The 25,740-nt window shown below is 40.9% G+C and overlaps 1 protein-coding gene across 4 annotated transcripts in view; it reads right to left on the reverse strand.

The window, feature by feature from the left end:
• The window catches only part of fynb (FYN proto-oncogene, Src family tyrosine kinase b), a 35,364-nt gene that overhangs the window by 6,720 nt on the left and 2,904 nt on the right, over nt 1-25,740 (reverse strand). For 3 of the 4 annotated variants that reach the window (XM_058065544.2, XM_058065543.2, XM_058065541.2), the window contains exons 2-7: nt 19,640-19,708; nt 9,096-9,349; nt 5,849-5,945; nt 2,819-2,917; nt 1,523-1,626; nt 1,302-1,451 (exon numbers count right to left, since the gene is read on the reverse strand). In XM_058065544.2, coding sequence (XP_057921527.2) covers nt 1,302-1,451; nt 1,523-1,626; nt 2,819-2,917; nt 5,849-5,945; nt 9,096-9,339 — 694 coding nt within the window. In that variant the 5' untranslated portion in view covers nt 9,340-9,349; nt 19,640-19,708. Of the gene's footprint in view, nt 1-1,301; nt 1,452-1,522; nt 1,627-2,818; nt 2,918-5,848; nt 5,946-9,095; nt 9,350-19,639; nt 19,712-25,740 lie in introns of all 4 variants that reach the window. The other variant, XM_078794448.1, reaches the window with a different exon arrangement.

Raw genomic sequence — 25,740 nt, forward strand, 5'->3', positions numbered from 1 at the left:
CGCTTGTGTTTGTTATCGATTAAGCCAGTGGATTAGGACAGCGTTAGCCCCGTCTCCCCCCCTCACACCCACAGATAAGTGTCCAGGGTGTTTGCACGGGGCCGTTAAGATGAGATAGAGGCCCACGAGAGTGCTTCTAACATGCCAATATGTGTGCACTGTATCCACAGCTAAGAGGAAAAACAAAGCTTTTCCTAGAACGATGAAGCGGAGCGATAACGATTCGATCCTGGTTGATAAGTACAATCAATTACTCCTCCATTAAAAGCTTTTTTTTTTTTCTCCATTTGGAGGGCAATCTTGGCACCATTGCTACAAACACTTGGCTCCCCCTAGGGGAACAACCTGCTGCCAGCGGTTGATGGTTCCCGGGACTAAGTGGATGGTAAAATGACAAAGTACTACCTCCGCATTTAACAAAAAAAATCTGTGCAATTTCTAATTATTTTTAATTTTTCTATTTTACTTAAAAGACTGCATCACAATTGCCCGCCTAGAATGTCTCGTGTTATCCAAAGATATGCAGAAAGCAAAAACATTGACAAATACAACACAATGCACATGTATTTCTTATTGTTGCTAGCCCTGCTGCACCATACCTACTTTGGGTGTGGTCAGATAGTCCACATCTACCATGATGCCAATAAGTACCAAGGAACATCGGTTTTTGTATGCCTCCATTTTCATAGGATTCTCTTTTGTACGGCCACATAGTGCGTCCAAAATCGAGTGCCCAAACTAAGCATCCACTCATTGGTGACTCAATCTCTGTGAAGAACGGATAATATTTATTTTCCTAGTTGGGACACTATGGACAGATGCTCTCTGGTTCTACCATATCTTACTTATCGTGTGGAAATATGGGCTAATAACAATAAAAGCAATCTTCACTCGCTAAATGTACGAGGTGCATTATTAAAAAAAAAACCCAAAAAACCCTAAACTGTATTATGGAAAGCAGGAAGTGAACAAATGTAACAGTTACTGATTGTAAAAGTACCAGATGGAGGGGTAGGATTTAATAAGCTTTGCTTCTTCCTACTCCTTTTGAACATGTGGAACTGGGAACTGATTATGTGATGCATTCAATTGTAATCTGATGCATGTTCAAATGAAATAAAACCATTACCATTACCATTACCATTACCATTACCATTACATTACCATTACCATTACAGCCAGGAATACCTTGAATCATCTTTGTAATGTGTGTGGTTGATTTGCTCATAGAACGCAGAATAACAAATGAACAACTCTGTATCTGTCTCCTTTGTCCCTCCCCCAAGGATGATCTGACGTACCTGAGTAGTGCTGAACCAGCTGCTGTAGCGAGTCAAATTGAGCCCTGGTGGTGATGTAGTAGCCTCCGCTGTCCAGTTTCCGGATCTTGTAATGTTTGACGTGGTCCCCTTTCACATCGTCCCAGTCTCGTATGGACAAGGAGAAGGCACCTGGGAGCGGAGGACTCGTGTTGATCGGTGTTGTCTGAAGTGTTGTCTGAAAACTACGTGCGTGGATTTACCCTTTGTGGTTTCACTCTCCCGTATGAGGTAAGTACCCCGTGGGTTCCCGGTGGACAATAACTGTCTCTCGGCCTCCTTTCGGCCCAGTTTACCAAAGTACCAGCTGTAATTAAAGAGGGGGAACGTATTACCCAAAACAGCAGACTTATTAGTTGATAAATGCAACCTTGTCTTCGGGGAACAAAATTTTCAATGCAAAGATTGCAAATTTTTTCAAGATCCAAATCCCCACAAGTATGAACGAACGAACACAAAACCGTTAATGTGCTCGGAGACGGCTAATGTAAGTCGAGTAACCCGTTTAAATAGACAGTAGAATTGCTTCAACCATCGTAACCGCGCTTGTTATGGTGCCACATGATCAAATAGCTATGGACTACGAGGGCTCCGAATTATGAGAATGATATGGTGGAGTATTGAGAAACCGCTCAATGACACATCTGGAGTTTGAGGGTGAAGCAGATTCATTCTACAAATATTTATCCCCTTTTGGGGGGGGGGTCCTCAAACCCCCCAAACAAACAAAATAGTCCCTACAGTCCCTCTACAGTAGTGTAACATTTGACAGACTGTAAACTTACGAAAAAGATGACCTTCAAACTTCAGAAATTTAGCATGTTATAAAAGAAGAACTAAGGGGGGTCCCCAAACCCCCCAAACAAAAACAAAAAAAACCCTTGTTTATATCTCAGTGTTCCTGTGTCAGATCAATTTGGTTGTTTCTTGACTCGAGTCCACAAATTGAGCTCATTAGAGGGAGAAAGGGGCCATAGTCGTTTATTCAACAAATGATGTGCCATTACCAAGAAGTTACTTCTTATCTGGACATTCTTCCATCTATCTGGACCGTAAACTTACGGAAAAGATGATCTTCATTTAGCAAAGCATGTTATAAAAGAACAACTAAGGGGGGGTCGCCAAACCCCCAAACAAAAATTTTTATATCTCAGTGTCTCTGTGTCAGTTCAGTCAGTTCAACTTGGTTGTTCAGGAATGGAGTTCCTGAGAAGTATTCTTTAAAGTACAGATTGTAAAATAAACACTAGAGAAAGGTACTCTGCTGTTGGTGATGTTTACGTTTTGAACTGACTTGCTGAATGACTCAGTCTCACATTTTATGTCTACAAAAGCACTTGACTATGTATGTCCATGTTTACTATTTCGTAATACGAACACAGTGGGGACCAGGACTTTATGAGTTGGTCGGATTCCACGGGGTGTTGATTTAAACCGGGTTCCGGGTTTTTTTAAAACTCCCACACTCCCCCCCACTGTTATGCATTGTGTCTACTCACTCCTCAGCCTGGATGGAATCCACTGGAGCCACGTAATTACTGGGAATATAACCACTGCCACCGGTGGTGAGCGAGCGTGCGTCCCACCAGTCCCCTTCACTGGAAAAGACACAGGTTCAAAATAAGACCAAGAAAGGGTTGCGATACACTTTTTTTCATCAACTGCCATACTGATTTATACTTTGGGGTGTCTTTGGTCTCGGAGTCACACACATTTTTTACCCCAGTATTTTCACATTCTTCCTTGTTGTGTTGGTTTCAGGATTTTTGCATAGTAATTGGAGTCTGTTGTACGTTAGGTATTTTTACCGCAGCCCTGTGTGTTTCTCCGCCTCGAGTCCATTTTTGTCTCAAGTCGTTACAATTACGGTCTGACTATGGTTAGCTAAGCTTAACATGAAGACCAGATGCAGAGGTGGCCGGCTTCAGATTAAAAACAGCTTCAATCTCCTGTTATTGGTCATGGAAATAGTCGCCAAAGTTAGCTGAATGCTAATGCTAATGCTAATGGTCTCCAATATGCTTAACCAAGTTACATTCAAGAACACCATGTTTATACGTGATATGTTCACTCCCGGGCTGCACGGCGGTCGAGTGGTTAGCGTGCAGGGCCTCACAGCTAGGAGACCCGAGCTCAATTCCACCCTCGGCCATCTCTGTGTGGAGTTTGCATGTTCTCCCCGTGCATGCGTGGGTTTTCTCCGGGTACTCCGGTTTCCTCCCACATTCCAAAAACATGCTAGGTTAATTAGCCACTCCAAATAGTCCATAGGTATGAATGTTTAATTGAATGATTTGAATGATTGACTTATGTTGTCATCTAGAACACTATTTTATTACGAACACTATATTCATCACACAGTAACTTGACACTCAAAGTGTAGTTAAGAAATATACGAGTTAAAAAAAAACTATTTTAATTTTCCCATAATGCATTTCATCCCAGAAAACCATTTCATTGGTTATGGCTGAAGGCGGAACGGCGGTCGAGTGGTTAGCGCGCAGACCTCACAGCTAGGAGACCAGGGTTCAATTCCACCCTCGGCCAAAATATCTATTTTACTATTTTACTATTTGATCTTCTAGTTTTGGATTAAATTCAATGTGTACCTTTATTTAAGTCTCGTCTTAAAGCCCACTTTTATTCTTTGGCTTTTAACTCAGAGTGAGTCGTATGGTCCCGTGTCTTTTAGTTCTTTTTTTTTTCATTTTAATTGGTTTTATTTTTTTATACTTTTATTGCTTTGCTTCTTGTTTTTAATATTTTAATATCTATTTTACTATTTCATTTGTTATATGATCTTTTAGTTTTGGTTAAATTCAATGTGTACCTTTATTTATTGTATTTTATTTGTACTTTTTATTTTACTAGTCCGTGCAGCACTTTGGAAACTGTTTATAAAATGTGGATTGTATTGGATTTTAAGTATCTGTATCTATGCTGCACCGGACTGTCAATCTACCAAAGGTCACAAGCTTCGGGTAGCGACCGAAACATCCCCGTCAGAAGCAAGCCTGCTTTCTTTGCTGTGTTTGTGCGGCGTAACGCGCCAGAGTGTCTCTGGCTGCGTCCACACAAACAGAGCCGGCAGGGATGGCTCTCCTTCTCCTGCTCTCTTCAGTCTCCGTAAACAAACCCCTGAAAGTCAATGATCTCTACCCACGGACAACAAGCCATAAACAAAGAATCCATTCTTCCTCTGGTGTCTCGTGATGACAGAATAATTAAACACAGGACCTCTGTGACGGACGTGAATCACTCAGACGTTCATTCACTTCACCATGTGAGTGGATTCATGAAACTGTTCTGTGTTTGTCCAACAGGGGCCACTGTGTCTGACGACAGTGGAGCACACGCACAGAAGAGAAAGGTTGATTATGAGTTCTGTGTGGGCTCCACTGAGGAGGAAAACAAAAGGAATGGAGAACAAATGAAGGAGGCAGTCTGAGCTCTGATGATAGTTTTTTTCCATCCTTTGTGTGCGGCCTTAAGCGACCAAGGTCTGCAGTGGCATGTGAGAGATATACTGTGTTATCGCAACGGTTTGACCTTGTACTTCGATTTTGTGATAAAGCATCTCAAACATATAGATATTTTTTTAGAAATATTCACAGTCAAACATGTATTCCTTGGATATTATATCACAGTGGAACCTGTTTATTTAACAGCTGAGACAGTAGCCACGTTTACATGAGGAGTTTTTCTCTTTCCGAATGACCTTTCCGAAAGCAATGGTATACATGGAAAGGAATATTCCAATCGCGTGTCTACATGCGGCGCTATAATCAACCAGAATAGTCAATGGGGCATGCCCAGTAAAACGTAAACACCAACATCATGTGATACCGACTTCCCGAGTTTTTCTTTCACTTGTTGGAATAACTCCGTATTGCCAGTTTTTCCTTCGTCCAGTCTTGGAATTTAGTTTCAATCAAAAACAAACTTTCCTTAGCAGTCCAGTGCCGATTGCTCGCCTCCATTTTTTTTTTATATCAAAGAACGTTTGGAGCTGACAACTTTCCGTTTGTGAGCGGGTACAAGATACCTCAATCGGATTGGGGAAAGGAATATTCCACCCCTGGGAATCCCATTATATATTCATTGGGATTGGTCCTTTTCTTTGGGAATGAGGTGTATACAAAGGTTACATTCTTTCCGTTTGAGAAAATAACCCGAATGGAATTGGAATATTTGGGTCCATGTATACGTGGCTAATGACATCAGTGGTTGTTGACATAATCGAAACCGAAACTCACCATTACTTGCACATTTGTAAAAGAAAGCTAAGGAGAATTGCTGGACTTGACGAGACGGGATGGTCGACATAAACATGAATCACTTGTGTCAAATATTTCGGTGACATACACGGCTGTTATCATATTCAAATGAGTTCCTTTTTCCAAGTCTATAGGAACCGCCAATACTAAAAGCTCTTTTATCTCAGTTAAACACAAAGCTCCTTTTGCTCTCCTTGTTGAAGCTCATTCCGGAGATAAAAATATTCCCAAGAGCAGACAGTAGCGACTTACGTGCTGTTGATAATCTGGAACCGTTCTCCTTTTCTGAAGCTGAGGTCATCTTCCGTCCGTGCCTCGTAGTCATAAAGTGCCACAAAGAGAGTGACCCCTGCAGGAGGAATGACAAAGTCACGTCAACGTCGGCCTGCATGCTGCTTAAAGGGGACCTATGATGGTTTTAGCATTTTTCTGACCTTGAATTGGTCAGTTTCACTGACTCAATGGGATGCAAATATGACTCGAATTTCAGTGACTCACGGGTAATTGACGCAGACCGCACTTTCACCGAGTCACAGGTACTCGATGAAGACTCAAGGTTCACTGACTCACCGAGACTCAACGAAGACTCCAGTTTCAATGACTCACGGGTAGTTGATGAAGACTCATGTTTCACTGACTCACAGTACTCGACGAAAACTACAGTTTCACTGACTCACTGGGATGCAAATATGTCTCATGACTGGGGTGATTTATGAACAGTCATAAGTCATATTCAGCCCCCCCCCCCTCCAAAGCCTTCTTCAAATTTCCTGTGTGTAGACGACTCCTTCAGAGGCGGATGCCCCACCTTCACAAACTCCTCGGCTGATTGCTGCACACACAATTGTTGACTGTTGTAATTATTGATGTTATATTTCATTCATCTCCAGAAACTAATATTTTTGTCTTACCAGATAAAAGGTGGTGGAGGAAGCTAAGAAAACACCAATCGCCTTTAAGTCATGTGTTGTGTTTGCTGTAAGTCTGCAGAAAGGAGTGGAAGCCTAAGAACGTACTGTACGATGTAGCTGTGAGCAAAGTGGGTTAGTTTTAATATGCACGTCAATCTAGGACAGGCTGATGATCTTTTATTTTTTTTTTGTCTCCTATACAAGAGTGACATTTGCTGGATTAGTGGAGAGAGAGAGATAACACGCAGGAGGGAGAAGGTGACTTCGGGTACTTTATGGAAAAGATTTTCATTTGGAAGAGTTTATTCTACCACACCACTTACAGTAAGGATAATTCATAATGCCGCCTACAGAGAACATACTAACTCCTTATTTCTAAAATCACAAATACTTCAACTTGCTGATATAGTTCATCTTCAAACAGCTAAAATAATGCATAAGGCTAAAAATAAGCAATTAGCTAAAAATGTCATCCAATACTTCTCTACAAGAGAGGAGAAATATGATCTCAGGGAAGAAGTACAGTACGTGACAAAAAAATGAAAAAAAAAATATTTAAAAAAACCTTAAACTATATTATGAAAGCAGGAAGTGAACAAATGTAACAGTTACTGATTGTAAAAGTACCAGATGGAGGGGTAGGATTTAATAAGCTTTGCTTCTTCCTACTCCTTTTGGACATGTGGAACTGGGAACTGATTATGTGATGCATTCAATTGTAATCTGATGCATGTTCAAATGAAATAAAACCATTACCATTACCATTACCATTACATTACACCCTCAATACCTCATCCAGGCAAGAACCAAGTTTCACCGACTTGCGGGTATTTAGCGAAGGTCTATGTTTCACCGATTCAGGTGTGCTTGACGAAAGGTTTTGTTTCACAGATTCGCAGGTACTAGACAAAGTCTCCAGTTTCACTGACTCACAGGTAGTCGAAGAAGACTCATGGTTTAAAGACTCAAGTTTCACTGAGACTCAAAGAAGACTCGAATTCGAATGACTTGCGTGTCATTGAAAAAGACTCCAGTTTCACCGACTCACAGGTAGTTGATGATGACTCGAGTTTTGAAGACACAAGTTTCACTGACTCGCAGGTTCTCGTATAAGACACGAGTTTCACTGACTCATAGCACTCGATGAAAACTCCAGTTTCGAAGACTCAAGTTTCACCTCATTTTTCGTCCCTATGTATTGAGTTGCCGACTCCTATAGAGCAGCTACACACAATAACCCCCACGGAAAGCTTTCTAGATCTTCCAGAGTCTGCACCTATTCCAGCTGAATTTGTCAATTACCTGTGAGTCACTGGAATTGGAGTCATATTTGCATCCCATTGAATCCATCTCTGCATGAACGCATCACTGGGAGTGCATTTTTCCACGAGGTATTGTGCGGCTGTGAGGTATAATTGGATTTATTGATCCGTGTTACAACCGCTAGGCGGACTGTCGCGGAATGACTTACATAAGGTCACGGGTTCCACTGACATCAACAAAACAACAATCGAGTACGTGATGCTAACACCATGCGATGTGTGTAAACGGGGTGATGTTAGCGAGTGTGTTATTTAGCTTTAGCTTTACGTCCCGTGTTGCCCTGCAGGGGGAGATTTTTTTATTTCATTTTTCAAAGATAAACTATGCTCCTCTGTGGATTAGGATTATACACTGAAGTAAATAATCCGCACTTTGAGGGAGAAGATATCCTAGAAAATTGACTGGAAATTGAAGGCAGAGGCTAGGGTCGGGATGTACAAAAGGAGTGAGTAAATTTGTTGGTATCAATGTGGCTCACAAGCATCACACTACATACTACTACATACTAATTTCTACTTCAATAATACTGTTACATATTATTATTATTATTACGCTTTTCTATTTGGTCTAATTTCTTATCATAAAGGCCATCACACTACATACTCACCTAGCACAATCAGAGTTGCACAACATCATTTGTCACAGGGAATAAAACGTAAAGTTGTTCAGCTGTTTGTACTCTTTGTTCAAGTCAAAAAATTTCTACTTTGATAATACTGCTACATATTATTATTATTATTATTATTACACTTTTCTATGAAGTCTAATTTTTATCATAAAGACCATCACACTACATGCTCACCTAGCACAATCAGAGTTGCACAACATCCTTTGTCACGGGGAATAAAACGAAAAACAATTAGTGGCTAACACTCAAAATTACCAGTGCGCCTGAACGCCTGACGGCACCAGAAGAACGGAGCAGAAAAGAGACAGAGCACGAAGTTATTCATTGCTCTGCGTGCATCACATGAACATCCTACTTTACAAGACTCTCCAAATCCTGCAGGGAAAAGAACGGAGTAGCGGAGGAATGAATGTGGATAAATATTTCACAGCTATCACATCCCGACTGTGCCAAACATGTCAAGTAGGTGAAATCATCAGTAAAGCTTGTACATTGTCTCTCCGAGGTATTCCCGGCATTTCTTTTGGGAGCTCCTCATTCATGGCGATGACAATTCCTTTCACTTTGTTTCTTCTACCTACTTTTTTCGGACGTGTATTGTGATGTAGTTATGATGTAATTATGGAACCAACCTTACCTGTGCCACCACGGGTCCGCAGCGTTCCAGTGTGAGAAGCGCTGACTCCACCGAATACGGTCATCCCCTGGGCGACAGGAGTGTGGAAGTTGTTGTAGTTGGGGATGGACGTGACCCCGAAGCTGGGGTAGTGCTGTGGCGTGGGGTCCGCCCCATAGCGGTACCCTGCTGCCTGGGAGATGCTGGTGTCTCTGTCGTCTGTGAGTTTGGTTGCTTCCTTATCCTTGCATTGCACACAGCCCATTATCTACAATCTGAAACAAAATATACCAGTCATTAGTTCTGCTACCAAATATATTTTCACATATTTCTTCATTCTTCGTAACTTGAACCTGTCTCGCTGTCCTCTTTATCTCCACCGTCACTCATTTCTACCGTGTTTCTCCGAAAACTTCACTCATCTCGCTGTCCTCTTTATTCATATCTATCACTTGTATCTATCTTTTCCCTGTAAATTTCACCTGTCTCGCTGTCTTCTTTATTCGTACCGCTCACTCGTTTCCATCTTCTGTCCACGTGACTTTCACTTGTCTCACTGTCCTCTTTATCCACACAGATCACTCGTTTCCATCTTCTGTCCACGTGACTTTCACTTGTCTCGCTGTCCTCTTTAACTATATTGGTCACTTGTATCTATCATCTTTTCCAGTAACTTTCACTTGTCTCGCTGTCCTCTTTATTCGTATCAATCACTTGTTTCTGTCTTCTCTCCCCAAAACTTGGAGTCATCTCGCTGTCCTCTTTATCTGCATCATCAATTTTTTTATATTGTCTTTCACCATAACTTTCACTTGTCTCGCTGTCCTCTTTATCTCCACCATCACTCATTTCTACCGTGTTTCCCCCGAAAACTTCACTCATCTCGCTGTCCTCTTTATTCATATCTATCACTTGTATCTATCTTTTTCCCTGTAACTTTCACTTGTCTCGCTGTCCTCTTTAACTATATTGGTCACTTGTATCTATCATCTTTTCCAGTAACTTTTACTTGTCTCGCTGTCCTCTTTATTCATATCAATCACTTGTTTCTGTCTTCTCACCCCATAACTTGGAGTCATTTCGCTGTCCTCTTTATCTGCATTATCATTTTTTTTATATCGTCTTTCACCATAACTTTAACTTGTCTCGCTGTCCTCTTTAACCGTACTGATCACTCGTTGCCATCTTCTGTCCACGGAACTTTCACTTGTCTCGCTGTCCTCTTTATCTCCACCATCACTCATTTCTACCGTGTTCTCCCTGAAAACTTCACTCATCTCGCTGTCCTCTTTATTCGTACCGATCACTCGTTTCCATCTTCTGTCCACGTAACTTTCACTTGTCTCGCTGTCCAGTGGCCAATTAACCTAGCATGTTTTTGGAATGTGGGAGGAAACCGGAGTACCTGGAGAAAACCCACGCATGCACGGGGAGAACATGCAAACTCCACACAGAGATGGCCGAGAGTGGAATCGAACCCTAGTCTCCTAGCTGTGAGGTTTGTGAGACACATTGTTTACCAACAATTTCATCCACGTCTGTAGAGGAAATACAAGATATCATCCTGGCTCTGGAGCTCCATTGAAGACTTCACTTGGTGGGATAAGGATGATTATGAGAAAGGAGCTTCGGCGGGTTTTGAACCTGGTGGGAGCCATGTCATCGACAACTAAACAGCTGGCTTGAACAAGCGCTGTAATCTGTCGTGATGGGATGCGAGGCTGGCACGGGACCAGACAGCAGCAGCAGCAGCAAAACTAAGCCGAGTGAAAGGCTGCAAAGCATGTCTAATGCTTACATCGCAAACCGGCACTAAGAACTCTCCGGTTTGACTTCCCGCGCAAGCCTGGACTGGCGGAGGCGGACTCAATCGGCTTTTGAAAGAGAAACAAGCGTCCAACTGTTTATCTCGGCAATGACACAGAAGATCACACACACACACACACACAATTTGGTTGCAAATGTTCATTCGTTCATTTTCTATTGTTTATCCTCACAAGGGTCGTGGGGGGTGCTGGAGCCTATCCCAGCTGTCTTCGGGTACCATAGTAAGTGTCAATATAGTGATATATATAGCACATCATGACTGGTTCAAGACTCTTCATCCTTGTATTTAGCAAACATCAACTGTTACATTTGTTCACTTCCTGCTTTCCTAATATAGTTTTTTTTTTTTTTTTCAATTGAGTGCATCCCATAATCAGTTCCCAGTTCCACATGTCCAAAAGGAGTAGGAAGAAGCAAAGCTTATTAAATCCTACCCCTCCATCTGGTACTTTTACAATCAGTAACTGTTACATTTGTTCACTTCCTGCTTTCATAATATAGTTTAAGCTTTTTTTTAAACTTAATTTTATGATTTTTTATTTTATTTGTCACGTACCAAAGTACTCGGTGATATGAGTATCCAATGCCATAATGGGTACCATAGTAAGTGTCAATATAGTGATATATATAGCACATCATGACTGGTTCGAGACTCTTCATCCTTGTATTTAGCAAACATCAACTGCTTGTATTGTTTCTTGAATTGGCTCATCGTTGTGCATTGTTTGATTCCCTTACTCAATCCATTCCGTAGTTTGATTCCGCATACTGAAATGCTATGGCTAGCATAACGTAGTCCTAGCATAGAAGTGTTTCAAATGTACTTGATGCACAGTGCACAGTGACCTTAAACCGAGGTACTTACCAAACCGTGGTACTATACCGTTAAGGTAAAAATAAATAGAAGCAATTTTGGACTTGAATCTCTCTAGACGAGCAGCAGTTCCAGACTCAACACATCAGACCTGATCAGACCAGTTCCTGCTGCCTGCAGGGCCGCCTCCACCAGGCGACCACAATTAGAGAGTGGTCTTGCTTTTCCAGGGAAGCAGCCTCAGCTGCGGACACCGAAAGGAAAATACAGCTGACCAGAACAGAAACCCTTTCTTAAAAAAAAAAAATGGAAACTGGACTATTTATAGCTTGCTAGAAAAAAAAGCTCTGGAAGAGCAAAGGGCAAAATTAGAGAGAATGGAAAGCCCTTGGAGTTACATTTATGATACTCTTTTAAATCCCCAAGTGGAAATGAAATGTTTCCTTGGCTCTATATTCTGTGTTGCATGCATCATGCCCCACTAAGACCACACACACATACAAGCAGTTGATTTTTGCTAAATACAAGGATGAAGAGTCTTGAACCAGTCATGATGTGCTATATATATCACTATATTGACACTTACTATGGTACCCATTATGGCATTGGATGCTCATATCACCGAGTACTTTGGGTACGAGGTACATTATTAAAAAAAAAACACAAAAAAACCCTAAACTGTATTATGGAAAGCAGGAAGTGAACAAATGTAACAGTTACTGATTGTAAAAGTACCAGATGGAGGGGTAGGATTTAATAAGTTTTGCTTCTTCCTACTCCTTTTGGACATGTGGAACTGGGAACTGATTATGGGATGCACTCAATTAAAAAAAACATTAACTATATTAGGAAAGCAGGAAGTGAACAAATGTAACAGTTACTGATTGTAAAAGTACCAGATGGAAGGGTAGGATTTAATAAGCTTTGCTTCTTCCTACTCCTTTTGGACATGTGGAACTGGGAACTGATTATGGGATGCACTCAATTGAAAAAAAAAACTATATTAGGAAAGCAGGAAGTGAACAAATGTAATAGTTACTGATTGTAAAAGTACCAGATGGAGGGATAGGATTTAATAAGTTTTGCTTCTTCCTACTCCTTTTGGACATGTGGAACTGGGAACTGATTATGGGATGCACTCAATTAAAAAAAATATTAACTATATTAGGAAAGCAGGAAGTGAACAAATGTAACAGTTACTGATTGTAAAAGTACCAGATGGAAGGGTAGGATTTAATAAGTTTTGCTTCTTCCTACTCCTTTTGGACATGTGGAACTGGGAACTGATTATGGGATGCACTCAATTGGAATCTGATGCATGTTCAAATGAAATAAAACCATTACCATTACTATTAAATTTCCATGTTTATTTATTTGAAAAATGAGGTATGGTGGGTAGGTCTCCAGTACTTTAAGGACAACAAACAGCTGCATTGTATTGATGGCATTTTGAATACTGTGACAAGATCATGTTGTTATGCCATTCATCCGCATACATCACGTCATCATGTTGCAGCATAATAATGCACGGCCCCACGTTGCCAGGTTCACAATGTCTGGAAGCTGAAAACATCTCAGCACACTCACCACTGAGCGTGTTCAACAAATGGCGGCCGTACCAGATACCGACTGGTTTTAGAATATTAACATCATTTCTAAATACAAAAATAGTATTTCAAGTGCAAAGTCGAGGCGGTGTTACATGATGGTGTTAATGCATGTGCAGCCCCGGGGGGAATAGAGGAGTGCGGGGGCTGTCAGGTCAAGTCTTGGCCACAACTGCATGATTAACACAAGGTCACCTGTCAGCGCACGTCTGCAGGGCTCACATCAAACAGCTCGGTCAATTTTGCGCCTCCGGGTGACATGTTTGCAACCTTACAGGCTATTTAGTCAAGGTTTACAGGCCTTCCCCTTTTCATCACCTTATTTTGGAAAATAAATATCATTAAAGTACTAACCACAATATCTATGTCATTAATTTCATTGTCATTTAATTAATTTATTTCATTTCAACATGCATCAGATTACAATTGAGTGCATCCCATAATCAGTTCCCAGTTCCACATGTCCAAAAGGAGTAGGAAGAAGCAAAGCTTATTAAATCCTACCCCTCCATCTGGTACTTTTACAATCAGTAACTGTTACATTTGTTCACTTCCTGCTTTCCTAATATAGTTTTTTTTTTTCAATTGAGTGCATCCCATAATCAGTTCCCAGTTCCATATGTCCAAAAGGAGTAGGAAGAAGCAAAGCTTATTAAATCCTACCCCTCCATCTGGTACTTTTACAATCAGTAACTGTTACATTTGTTCACTTCCTGCTTTCCTAATATAGTTTTTTTTTTTCAATTGAGTGCATCCCATAATCAGTTCCCAGTTCCATATGTCCAAAAGGAGTAGGAAGAAGCAAAGCTTATTAAATCCTACCCCTCCATCTGGTACTTTTACAATCACTAACTGCTACATTTGTTCACTTCCTGCTTTCCTAATATAGTTTTTTTTTTCAATTGAGTGCATCCCATAATCAGTTCCCAGTTCCACATGTCCAAAAGGAGTAGGAAGAAGCAAAGCTTATTAAATTCTACCCCTGCATCTGGTACTTTTACAATCAGTAACTGTTACATTTGTTCACTTCCTGCTTTCCATAATACTGTTTAGGGGTTTTTTTTTGTTTTTTTTTTAATAATGTACCACGTACCGAAGTACTCGGTGATATGAGTATCCAATGCCATAATGGGTACCATAGTAAGTGTCAATATAGTGATATATATAGCACATCACGACTGGTTCAAGACTCTTCATCTTCATCTAATTTGATTACAAAACTGAGAAAAAAACGGAATAGCAAGCATACCGAAGGACAGCAACGCGGTGCATTTGTGGCTGCTTCATCTTCTGCAGAGGTGCTGGCTGAAGAAAAGGTGACATCAGAGTCATCCGAGTTTGTGACTGCTGGCAGGATGTGGTTAAAAGTCCGCCTGCTGGGTGTTAAGTTTCCGTGTACCTCAGAGAGGCAACAGCAAAAGAAGTACATGTGACTTTACGGCTCAGCCCCAGATGCTGAACGTTCCCATTCCCGATGATTTCATTTAGATTTGTGCAGTTAAACTGATAAAGTGCCTCTCACAAGTCCATCCTTCATCCTATAAAAAGAGCAAGCAGGCCTCCCTGTCCTGCTCCCAATTTCTGCCTTTCATCTTTCACTAATGGGCCAAGATGGTGTCAAGCAGCGCCATGGCGTACTTTTGACACGGCTGAAAGTCTGGCAGTCGACATTTCAACTCGAAAAATATGTTATTTATTTAATGTTTTATTATTTATGTATTTAATTGGTAATTTTAATGGTTTTATTTCATTTGAACATGCATCAGATTACAATTGAGTGCATCCCATAATCAGTTCCCAGTTCCACATGTCCGAAAGGAGTAGGAAGAAGCAAAGCTTACTAAATCCTACCCCTCCATCTGGTACTTTTACAATCAGAAACTGTTACATTTGTTCACTTCCTGCTTTCCATAATACAGTTTAAGGTTTTTTTTTTTGTTTTATGTTTTTTTTTTTATTTTGTAATTTTTTGTCACGTGCCGAAGTTCGATTTCCTTACTCAATCCATTCCATAGTTTGATTCCACATACTGAAATGCTATGGCTAGCATAACGTAGTCCTAGCATAGAAGTGTTTCAAATGTACTTCTTCCCTGAGATCATATTTCTCCTCTCTTGTAGAGAAGTATTGGATGACATTTTTAGCTAGTTGGTTATTTTTAGCCTTATGCATTATTTTAGCTGTTTTGAAGATGAACTATATCAGCAAGTTGAAGTATTTGTGATTTTAGAAATAAGGAGTTAGTATGTTCTCTGTAGGCGGCATTATGAATTATCCTTACTGGCCTTTTTTGCAGTACATTTAGCGAGTGAAGATTGAACTTTTATAGTTATTAGCCCATATTTCCACACAATAAGTAAGATATGGTAGAACCAGAGAGCAATAAAGAGTGTGGAGTGATTTCTGAGAACAAATTTTGCTTTGTTCAATATTAAGTTTTCTGCTCAATCTATTCTATTCAATTCCAATCAATTGTGTATAGTAACTATTTTATTCTAAATGCAGTTAGTCGGCAGGAAAAAACACCACCAATATCGTCAGAAAATAATAACATAATACCAGTAAGTCGATACTGAGGCTTGGTAAAATGTAGTTCTAAGATTCTAAGAACCATTATCAACCTGAAACGGTTCTAGACGCTGGAACCGCTCTCCTGCTACCCCCATCACTCGGCTATAAATCAGCTCAGCAGCCGCCTTCTCCCGGCAGTCAAAACACTGAGGTTAGAGTAAAAGTAATTCCCACTTGGCAGCTCATCAAGCTGCTGGCTGAGTCTGCAGGGACTTGAGGTTTGCATATGTCCTCAGCAGCCCCGTACCGTCCTGACTAAAAACAACATTGAATGCTAAACCATGGGTGTCCAAAGTGTAGCCCATTTGCGGCTTGCGGCACCTTTTTTTTCTGTGACGATTTAAAAAAAAAAAATCAATGTAAGTCAGTTTGTGTTTGAAATAACAACATTATTTACAAGCTGGCTTCAGAATTTATCAGGGTTTTCCCACCCCCGAGACTAATTTTGTAGTATTTTTCCTCCCCAAGTTGTTAAGAATGAGCTGAAATGAAATATTCTGCAAACGACAACAAAGTCTTTGTGTTTGCTGGTAACGCCGAATCCACAATAACCTCATCTGAGTAGCAACTGAACGCACCAGCAGCCGAATGCTCTCACCCGCCAGCCCACTACCCCACCCCACCCCACCCCACCCTCATCGAGAAAGATTCTTCCATGTGTTGCACGTCACTACACTGAGGTTCTTGTTACCCTTGAGCAGCCAGGCACATCTTCTATGCCAGGGGTGTCAAACATACGGCCCGCGGGCCGGAACCGGCCCCCAAGGAGGTTCGATCAGGCCGGCAGGATAATTTGAAAGTGGAAAAAAATGCATAAAAGACATGGAATTAATATTTTTATTTCGCTGCAATTCATGGATTATACGCTAAGGGGCGCACTCTTTCCATCAGAGTAGAAGACAAGCCGCATCACTGAGACAGACTGAAAACAGCAGACGGTATCAATGCGGTATCAACCTGGCATCATGGCCTGAGCCAACCTTTTCATGGTTTTGTCAATTTCGTTTTTTGACATGGTCTGTTGTTTACAAAGTGCTCCTGAAAAAAGGGACACAAGCACATAATAATAATAATAATAATTATTATTATTAGATTATTAGATTATTATTAGAACTATTATGATTATTATAATTATTATATGAATTATATATAATATTATTGTTATATTTGCATATTTTACATAATAATAATATAATAATTATTATTTAAATTTTATTGTAATTATTATAATATTTTATTATTTTTAAAATATTTAAATATAAATATAAAATAATAAATAATAATAGCAGATTGCATGACAATTTTACAGATACAATAATACCAGGTGGACTGTTAAGTGTAAAATATATAGTCTGCCCCCCCCCCCCGTAAATTTTGTCATATCAATGCGGCCCGCGAGTCAAAACCCTGATCTAAACCCTTCTATACGCCATTCACAAGTCCTGCGTCATGAGATATGACGTAACACGCAGCTCCAGACGTTCTTCGGTTTTAAAAATGGAGGCGAGCAATCGGCACTGGACTGCTAAGCAAAGTTTGTTTTTGATTCAAACTAAATTTCAAGACTGAACGAAGGAAAAACTGGGAATACGGAGTTATTCCAACAAGTGAAACGCGTATCACGTGATGTTGATGTTTACGTTTTACTGGGCATGCCCCATTGACTATGCTGTTTGAGATTGGAATATTCCTTTCCATGGATACCATTGTTTTGGGAAAGGTAATTTGAAAAGATTCCATTCGGAAAGAGGAAAAACTCCTCATGTAAACGTGGCTAGTGACAACACAGCCGGACACAAAATGCAATTTTTAAATTAAACGAAGTGAGAAAAAAAACAAACCTACATGACCCAACGTGAAAAAGTGATTCCCCAACATTAAAACATGACTTCACTCAGATGAATTGAGTCTTAAAAAAAAGCATTAAAAACAACCTAAAATAATTAAAAAAAAAAAATGCAAATACGCACAGAAAAGCATGCCAAAGAGCTGCTATAGGTTGAAAAATCAATTCCCCTTGTGTCTGTGGACAAAGTCACAGCAAGTAAATGTGAAAGCTAGTTTCAGTTTTACGCCAGTTTCTGCGTACTCAACCACTTAACAAAGCGTTATTAAAAATCATGTGTGCCATCCAAGAGTCGCTTCTGCAAGTCATCATCATCATCATCAACTACATTTTTAATTGCTTCTCTTCATTCCGAAAACTTCTGAACAAAGTCAATTCGGGGATTAGGAAATAAAGAGGCCATTTTCCCCGTGTGCAGCAATCGTAGCCCTGAAATAAAATGTCAGCAGAACGGGATGAAAATAATAGGAGAAACAGTGGATGGGACACTTGAGCACAGTTTGGACTGGCTGACCTTACAGTTACCTCAGATGCAATTTATGAGCCGACCTCACCGCTGCACTGCGGATTAAAGATGGAGGAAACACTTTTAGGTCAGGTTATATGCTGAGGATTCAAAGACGGCTTTTTAGCTTTGAAACTGCTGCCATGTTCATGGACCACATGGTCAGGTTTAGATTGAAAAGTGTTACGTCTTTTGCTCTTATTAGGATCGCGACTGAGCTGGAGTCTATCCCAGTTGACTGGTGTGCACCATGGATCGGTCACCGCAGTCAATCATAAGTAGGGGTGTGTATTGGCAAGAAAAATGGCGATACCATACGTATCACGATACGATATATCACGATACTGTTAACAAGGCGATATTTATTTAGTTTTTCTTATAGTTAAAGATTATTTCCTGGAAAAATTACATCAGCAATATGCACTTACTAAACACATTTTATTCCATTAGAACCTTATGTTACGCTGTATCATAAACTTTCCTCTGTAAAAACTTAAAGCAGGGGTCTCAAACTCAATTTACTTGGGGGCCACTGGAGCTAGGGTCTGGGCGAGGCTGGGCCGCATCAGGTTTTCAAAAAAAAAAAAACAAAAAATGCATTTATTAAAAACAGAAAAATGAATAAACTTTGCTTTGGTTCTGATTTTCTACAATAAAAGCTCTGATAAAACATTCCACTGTTCTCAAATATCTTACTTTTTATTTTTCTACACAAAATAAGATGAAAAATAAATAAACAAATCAAGAATAATAAAACGGCAAATAATAAAAACTTAATAAAAACTTAAATAGACAAAAACTTACCACTTCCACACGGATAGGGAGGATAACTATTAACAGTTATTTAACCTTTAACATGAACATGAATCAAACGTAATAATTTTTTCTGGGTACATGATACCATACAGCATCCATATCAAACTAACATTAAACTTTCATATCAAGGCGGGGGCCTCAAATAGTGTCCTGCGGGCCACATTTGGCCCGCGGGCGGCGTGTTTGAGACCCCTGACTTAAAGTGTAGCATTTGGAAATAAAGCTTTAACATCTAGCTTTAAATTTACAATAAAAAACCCATAAAAAAAACAAATAAATGAAATTATGTCTTTATTTATGTTTATATATTGTGAAACATTTTGTTGAAAAAATTAAATTTTCCTTAAAATCTTAAAAAAAAAAAAAACGAACTCACGCAAGGACCAAGTATTGACTTGATATCGATCCAATAACAACATTTTCAGTATCATGCATCCCTAGAGTATCCTGCTATGCCCATGAGTGCATGAGTATATTTTCTGAAAACACGAGTTGCTACATGATACGAGCACACATTAATGACTTTTTTATCAGGTTCGTGCAAGAGACAACACAAGAGTGTGAGCACTCCAACAGTACCTCTGGTTTTCGGCGTATCAGGATCTTTATTTCCTCCACATTGCTTTGTGTAGCGCCAAGACAGAGGCCCTGCTGGGACAGAGACGTTCTCAATTATTCATTGTCCATTGAAATAAAACATGAATATCTCCTCCAAGTGCCAAAAGTAGGTCTTTAGCCAAAAGGCTTTGGGTGACACCAAGGCCTGTTTTCTCTTACATATTTATTCAGAATTATCTGGACAAGGAAAAATACATCAAGGTCAATAAACACAGATATAATAAAAAAAACTGTCATCAGAAAAGAAAAATCTTAACACAAGGTTCCAGACAGCCACCAAGGTTGAACCGTGTTCATGTTTGTCAAACCGCATTGCATCGACCAGCCATTTATGCAATCAGCAGCAGGCGCTCTGATGAAAATGAGTCAGTACAGTGGTCTGCAGGAAAAACATGACTCAACCTAAGTTGGTAATAATTCATAAATACATGATGCAGGTGAAGTGTACAGCATGAATGTACCACCACGATTTCAATCCTTTATCGCATTTAATTGGTTCCGGACCTGACGATGATGAGCACATTTTGGTCAATTTCCACAAAGTCGCCTTCCTTATTCATAAATCACAATTTTTTGTCACTATGAAACCTGTTTGCAACCTTTTAAATATGTTTTTTGATATTATTAGAGTCCTCTACACATGAAATAACACCCCTACAGTCATCAGTTACCCATCAGTTACACTCCTATTACCCAATATAGTAGATATAATGTCAAAAATAGATTTGATTAAATATGTGATAAATAGATGAGCTAAAAATGTCATCCAATACTTCTCTTCTCTAAAATTAAAATTAAAATTAAAATTAAAATTAAAATTAAAATTAAAATTAAAATTAAAATTAAAATTAAAATTAAAATTAAAATTAAAATTAAAATTAAAATTAAAATTAAAATTAAAATTAAAATTAAAATTAAAATTAAACCAATACTTATTTCTTAAAAATTAAAATTAAAAGTAATAATTAATTAATTATTTTTAATCATTTTTACATGCATGTTTTTGGAATGTGGGAAAACAAGCAAACTCCACACAGAGATGCCCAAGCGGAGAATCGACCCAGGTCATCTCAATCTCTGGCCAGTGTAGCCAACATGCTAACCACTCGGCCACCGTACGTCCCGAATATAAACAATGATTTAGGAAATTTCTGTGCCTTCGAGGAATCATAGCAAAGAAAGAGGAGAGTTCTGGTGCTGAATATAATCTAAGAATTCCATGTTAGTCACTTTTATTGCAAATGTTGATCTGAAATTGTGATTTTTTTTATAGGGGTATCAATTACTCGCGGGTTTGTACCATTTGTTGGTCTTCCCGAAATGTCAGTCACCCTTGCAAAAAGCGTAACAGATGGATGCATAGAAAATATGTCAGAAAGAACCTTGAAAAAGTATTGACTGTAACATCTGTGTGAATAAAGTTATGGTGTTTGAAAGCTCAGTCAGAAAAAATAAGCGGTTGTTTGCTGGTGTCTACGCCGTCCCAAAATATTCACAGAGGCCTCTGTGTGGGTGAAACATGTGATTTGCGTCTTCTTCGACAACAAAATTGTCATTATGGCCGCCTCTCATGTCAGTGTGACTTCCTCTCCATCGAGCTCTCCCTGCTGAACGACGCAGGAATGTGGCGCCGGCTTCCCGAGCGGCATTTGCTGCGAGTCTTGGGAGGACATGAATCTTTCCATCACCGCCATGGCGAGTAAAACATAAAAGCAGCTTGCAGGCTGCAGCCACACAGAGCTGTCACATGACCCGCTGAGCCACAACAGACTCATTCTGCTGCCGTCGCTCGGCTACAGGGACCGATGTGTGGGCTACGTCACTGACTGGACAGGCAGCGGCGTCCACACAGATCCTAGTCTTGGCCTAACGCTAAAGCCATCCATCCATTAGATAGACATCTTGACACTCGACTCTTTTTCAACACCCGCGAATCAGTGAAACTTGATTCGTCGTCAAGCTGTGACTCAGTGAAACTCAAGTCTTTGTAGAGTGCACCTGAGTCGGTATAACTCGAGTTTTCATCGAGCCCACTTGAGTTGGTGAAACTGAAGTCTTCGTTAACCAGTGAGTCGGTGAAATTTAAGTCGTTGGCAACCTATGAGCCGGTGAAACTTGAGTCTTCGTCTACCGTGATTCAGTGACACTTGACTCTTTCAGCAACCCATGAGTCAGTAAAACTTGAGTCTTCGTCAACCTGTGAATCAGGGAAACTCGAGTCTTCATCAAGCACCTGTAATTCAGTGAAACTCAAGTCTTTGTCAAACCTGGAGTCAGTAAAACTTGAGCCTTCATTGAACACCCGTGAGTCAGTAAAACTTGAGTCTCCGTCAACCTGTGAATCAGGGAAACTCGAGCCTTCATCAAGCACCTGTAATTCAGTGAAACGGAAGTCTTTGTCAAACCTGGAGTCAGTAAAACTTGAGCCTTCATTGAACACCCATGAGTCAGTGAAATTTGATTCGTTGTCAACCTATGAGCCAGTGAAACTCGAGTCTCTGTCAACCCGTGAATCAGGGAAACTCGAGTCTTCATCAAGCACCTGTAATTCAGTGAAACGCAAGTCTTTGTCAAACCTGGAGTCAGTAAAACTTGAGCCTTCATTGAACACCCGTGAGTCAGTAAAACTTGAGTCTCCGTCAACCTGTGAATCAGGGAAACTCGGGCCTTCATCAAGCACCTGTAATTCAGTGAAACAAAAGTCTTTGTCAAACCTGGAGTCAGTAAAACTTGAGCCTTCATTGAACACCCATTTGTCAGTGAATTGAATTTTGAGTCGTTGTCAACCTATGAGCCAGTAAAACTCGAGTCTTCATCAACCTGTCAATCAGGGAAACTCGAGTCTTCATCGAGCACCTGTAATTCAATGAAACGCAAGTCTTTGTCAAACCTGGAGTCTGTAAAACTTGAGCCTTCATTGAACACCCATGAGTCAGTGAAACTTGAGTCGTAGTCAAGCTGTGACTCAGTGAAACTGAATTTTTATAGAGCACATGTGAGTCGGTATAACTCGAGTTTTCATCGAGCCCGCTTGAGTTGGCGAAACTCAAGTCTTCGTAAACCCGTGGGTCAGTGAAATTTGAATCTTCATTGAGCATCCGCGACTCAGTGAAACATGAATCTTTGTCAAAGCATGAGTCAGGGAAATTCAGGCCTGTGTCACGCCTGGCAAGTGATTCAGTGAAATTAGAGTCGTCATCAACTCCTGAATCAGTGAAAACTTGAGCCTTCATCAAGCACCTGCAATTCAGTGAAACGAAAGTCTTTGTCAAACCTGGAGTCAGTAAAACTTGAGCCTTCATCAAGCACTTGTAATTCAGTGAAACAAAAGTCTTTGTCAAACCTGGAGTCAGTAAAACTTGAGCCTTCATTGAACACCCATGAGTCAGTGAAATTTGAGTCTCGGTCAAACTGTGAGTCAGTGAAACTCGAGTCTTCATTGAGCACCCTTTGAGTAAGAGACAGATCTGCCACTCACATAGCAACTACATTTGTACAAATGCTGTCTTAAATTTAGCTAGCGGTAGCAGGGAGGTGACTAAGTGAACGAGTTAGCTGAGACCCGTGTAGACCGGTGAGTAAATCCAATAAACAAAATTGTTCATGAGTCGCACATTATTACTACATGAACCCAACACTTATCACTCGTAATTACAGTGTAGTCTTCCTACCATTAAATTGGTCGGGGCGGCACCCTGCCCCCCTTAGTGTCGAGTCCTAGAACGTCGAGTTAATTTCATGTTCTTTCATGGAACTAAATAACTCGCTTGATCTCAACATCTGTGAAATGAAATGCGGAGAGATTGCCATACGGTCAGCTATGTCTGCACATGGCGCCGCCATCCAAACAGAAAAGATCTCCAACCTTCCTCGAAACTCATTTATAACTCATGACATAATCCATGTTATGATCACGGGCCAAATGTAAGAACAGATATGAAACTGTGACCGCAAAGACAAGATGAGCAATCTTTATCGCTATTTGTCAGCAACTCAAGAGCCGCAACGGGTAACGTCGCGATGACGGCGTACAACGGAGCGGAGAGCGAAGGGTAACGCAAAGGGCAAGCGGTGTTGAGGAGACTGCACTGCGGTGGAAATTGCCTGTAATAGAAGCACTTATCACAGCGTGGAGTCTGACACCGAGTTAATATCTGAGATGGAAAATACCTCTCCGGCTTTAAACAAGCCGTCTTCCTGTGTGCTGAGAGGAAGTCAGTTGTGTGCGCGTGAAGCCAAGATCGGCAGCACAACGCCGTTCAAGGCATTAAAATTCATAGAAACGAAAGAACTCCACAGCTTCTTTGCAATGCAGATTTTTTAAAAAGCTGATACTTTGTACTGAGGAGATACAAAGAGGCTTTGTGGGCCTCTGCCCCGACATGCCATTCCACAAAAGTTTACTGATGTATACGACATAGCAATTCCATTAGCACGTAGGGTGGATCCTTGCACATTTTTCACTCTCGAGCCTCACCGGCCAGGGCGAGTTGGACCCGCTGCCCCGGCGCTACACACTGATGGCTAACGTAACTGGCAAAACTCACTAGCTGTCATTCATCAGCTAGCTGGAGGAGCTATTTTGGAAATTTAACTCCATCCATTTTCCTCCGCTTATCCGGGTCCGGGTCGCAAGGGCAGCAGTCTTAGTAGGGAAGCCCAGACTTCCCGGTCCCCCGGCCACCTTCTCCAGCTCCACCGAGAGGACACCAAGGCGTTCCCAGGCCAGCTGTGAGACCTAATCGCTCCAGCGTGTCCTAGGTCTGCCCCGGGGCCTTTCCGCGAGGCATCCGGGAGGCATCCGGACTAGATGCCCGAGCCACCTCAACTGACTCCTCTCGATGTGAAGGAGAAGCTGCTCTACTCTGAGCCCCTCTATAGCCGGCATCTATAGCTCGGCTTTAATATAAGCGAAGACCAGAATTTCAATGACTCGTTGGCACTTGACTCACGTTTTACTGACTCGCGGGTTCTCGAAGAACCCTCACGTTTCACTGACTCAAGGAGACTTGAGTTTCTCCAACTCACAAGAGGTCAACGACGGCTCGAGTTTCACCGTTGAGTCAAGTTTCTCTCAATAACCGGTACTCGACAAAAGGCACACTTTTCAATGATTCAAGGAGACTCGAAGAAGACTCAAGCCGCACTAACTCACTGGGAATCAACAAACACTTGAGTATCACTATGAAGTCCAGTTTCACTGACTCAGGAGCACTTGGCAAAGACTTGTCTCTCGTTGACGGATGGGTCCTCGAAAAAGACTCACAGGGAGTCAATGAAGGCCCGAGTTTCACTCACTCACAGGTACTCGACAAAGACTCGATTTTCACTGACTCACGGGGGCACAAAGAAGACTCAAGTTGCACTAACTCTCTGGGAATCAACAAAGACTTGAGTATCACTGTTTCACTGACTCAGGAGCACTTTACAAAGACTTGCCTTTCATTGACTCATGAGTGCTCAAAGAAGACTTGAGTTTCACTAACTCACTGCAAGTCAACGAAGGCTCCAGGTTCACTGTTGACTCAAGATTCACTGACTCACAGGTACCTGACAAAGACACGATTTTCACTGACTCACAGAGACTCGAAGAAGACTCAAGTTGCACTAACTCGCAGGGAATCAACAAAGACTAGTATCACTCTTTCACTGACTCAGGAGCACTTGGCAAAGACTTGTCTCTCATTGACGAATGGGTCCTCGAAAAAGACTCGGGTTTCACTAACTCACAGGGAGTCAATGAAGGCCTGAGTTTCACTCACTCGCAGGTACTCGACAAAGACTCGATTTTCACTGACTCACGGGGGCTCAAAGAAGACTCAAGTTGCACTAACTCACTGGGAATCAACAAAGACTTGAGTATCACTGTTTCACTGACTCAGGAGCACTTGACAAAGACTTGCCTTTCATTGATTCATGAGTGCTCGAAAAAGACTCGAGTTTCGCTGACACGTGGGCGCTCAAAGAAGACTTGAGTTTCACTAACTCACTGCAAGTCAATGAAGGCTCCAGGTTGACTGTTGACTCAAGATTCACTGACTCACAGGTACTTGACAAAGACT

This window comes from Doryrhamphus excisus, linkage group LG11 (genome assembly GCF_037039965.1).
Source record: "Doryrhamphus excisus strain RoL-2023G ecotype Guam linkage group LG11, RoL_Dexc_Guam_v1.1, whole genome shotgun sequence".
In the NCBI taxonomy this organism is placed as follows: Eukaryota; Metazoa; Chordata; class Actinopteri; order Syngnathiformes; family Syngnathidae; genus Doryrhamphus; species Doryrhamphus excisus.